The 2,500-nt window shown below is 38.9% G+C and overlaps 1 protein-coding gene across 1 annotated transcript; it reads right to left on the bottom strand.

Moving 5' to 3' along the window:
* Window positions 1-307: 307 nt before the first annotated feature.
* LOC131168786 (protein NETWORKED 4B-like) lies at window positions 308-2,494 on the bottom strand. The gene has a single exon (XM_058131566.1). It carries the CDS (start codon window positions 2,409-2,411, stop codon window positions 585-587), a length of 1,827 nt encoding a protein of 608 aa, XP_057987549.1. The 5' UTR covers window positions 2,412-2,494; the 3' UTR covers window positions 308-584.
* Window positions 2,495-2,500: the final 6 nt, after the last annotated feature.

The following is a 2,500-nucleotide window of genomic DNA, read 5'->3' as shown; positions in this document are numbered from 1 at the left end:
TCTATTAGCTAGGGTTGTTGGAGTTCTAGGCCTTTGGACCAGTTTGCATTATCGAGCTAATTTTTTTTGCCTCCTGTTAATTTTGTAAACCTATGATCATATGATCCTCCCTATAATGGGATTAAACCTGGGGTTTTAACCATGGATGTATTGGGTGGTTAAAGCCCTTTCTATTAATGAAATTAACTTATATAAGGAAAAATAAAAAATAAATAAAAAAAGAAGCTTGTTGAAAGAATAGAAAGAGTAAGACTACGGGGCAGAAATTTTTTGCTGAATGATTCATTTTTATGCCGTTAGAAGCAAATGCAACTTGAAATGAAGCTCACTAAAACGAGGACAGGAAAGGGAAAAGAAGCCTCAAATATCAATTTAAATGAGGATTCCCGGACTTTTTACAAGCCTATTAGTGCTAGGGCGCATTCCACTTTGCCCAAATGATACCCGAGATAGAATTTACTTTCATATCTTTCATACACAAAACTACTATCACAAGACAAACTTTATCCTCCCAACAGTACTAGTAAAACAGGGCATATTCAGCCCAAACACACCAGAACAAGCATACAATATCACACACCAACTTATGCTGCCAAAACTGGAACCCTCTTGTGCCCAACAAAAGCCTGCCTAAGCCTATGATACCCATTTCTGTAGTGTTCAAGTGAGAAACACAATTGTCTGATAGCTTCCCTTTTCTCTTCTGCTCCTTCTACGATCACAACTCTTTGCCTTTCAACTTCTTCTTCCAGATCCTTAACTTTTGATCTCAATTCAACTGCCAATTGACGTGCCCCTTCAGCACTGGTAATCAGCTTCACATGCTCCATATGTAATTGCTGTAAATGCTTATCCATTTGATCAATCCGATCTTCTCTAGAGATTACATCTGCTTTGAGTGTAGTAACTTGCACGATAAGGTTATCTCTCTCTAACTTCAAAGAATCAAGGGTTTTATTCAAATTTTCTACGTGACCATCTCGTTCATGAATTTCTTCCTTTAACTGATTGATTTCAGAGTTGAGTCTTTCCTCTGTTTCTAACTTTTCTGTCTCTAACCTTCTAATTTCATCCTCAAGGGAACGGCTACGTGACTCCCATTCTCTTAGCTTCTCCTCCAAGCATTTTCGTTCCTCCAACAATCTAGATATTTCAGCCTTTATCTGTGCTTTTTCCGGAAAGATATTCTGCTCAGCATCAGATACTGCTATTTGTAAGTCTCTGATCTCATGATCCCTGTCTGATAAACTACTTTTCAACCATGAAATTCTTTGCTGCAGTTTGGTGACCTCGTTTCTTTCTGCATTAAACTGGGCTTTCCATGCATTGATGTCTTTATGAGCAGATGTAAGCTGACCCTGCAAATTGATGACATTTTCAGAGGGTCTATCACTCTCAAGCTGATGTTTCAAACTAACAATTTCATTCTCTGCATATTGTAGCTTCTGTTTTGTGATTTTGAGTTCATCTGCTAGTGCCTTAATCGTGCTATCAGATTCCTCAGTATTAGCTTCAAGTCTGTCAATATTTTTTTCAGCTTCAAGTCTGTCAATATTTTCTTGAAGCTGTGATTCCTCGGTCATCTCAGGTACCAGCTCAGCCTCTCTAGTATTAACATTTTCTTCTGTTGATAATGCGAACTCAGGCTGTAAACAATTGGTTGACTCCAGAGATTTGTACTTCTGGAGGTCAATTTTTAATCTGGCCACCTCTTCTTCAGAAAGCAGTATTCTCTGATTAGCAATCTTCAGCTGTTGCTCGTATCCTGCAATCCTAGCAAGCAGACCCTCAGAATTCTCATTTCTCACCTCGCTAAATGAGCCATCTCCATTCTCCTCCTGCTGCATCAAGAGTTTCTCTTTCATTTCTCGTAGCTTAATCTCTAATTCAATTATCTTCTTGTTCTGTGCATGATCCCCACCATTCCCTAATAGACCTGAGTAATTGTTTACAGAGGAGTCATCAGATTCTGACTCAGAATCCGTTAGTGTAGATGATTCATCTCCTTCTTTCTGAAGATCAGAGCTACTTCCACCAGAACCAAGAAAGAATTCAAAACCAGCAGCTCGAGGCCCAGATTTACGATTTGGCAGTCTCTGTTCAAGTACAGGAGACGGCCAAATTGAGGATGGTTCAGAAACAACCTCAGAAATGTTTGAGCTCTGGGATTGCAGATCTGATGGAATGTTCTTCCTCAATTCCCCTGTCACATGATCATAACGTTCAGCTAGAGACCGGTACATGCGGTAGAACTCTTCAACAAGAGAAATCAATTCTGGCCTCTTTTGATAATACATTTCAGCCTTTTTTGCAAATGAATCTCCATCCTCTTCAATTAGCTTTAACATCCGCCTGACGTTCTTGTCCATTTCTGTTGTCAAGGAACGTTTTGTAATTTTCTTGTTTATCATTTTCGAAATCAAAATTATCACAGCATCAAAGTTTTTTGTAATGTAAAAAAGAAAACTTAAGAACAGTTGCTCCTCTCCCAGCAGAATGG

Source organism: Hevea brasiliensis, chromosome 12, assembly GCF_030052815.1.
Source record: "Hevea brasiliensis isolate MT/VB/25A 57/8 chromosome 12, ASM3005281v1, whole genome shotgun sequence".
Lineage (NCBI taxonomy): Eukaryota > Viridiplantae > Streptophyta > Magnoliopsida > Malpighiales > Euphorbiaceae > Hevea > Hevea brasiliensis.
This window is presented reverse-complemented; position numbering and strand designations above follow the sequence as displayed.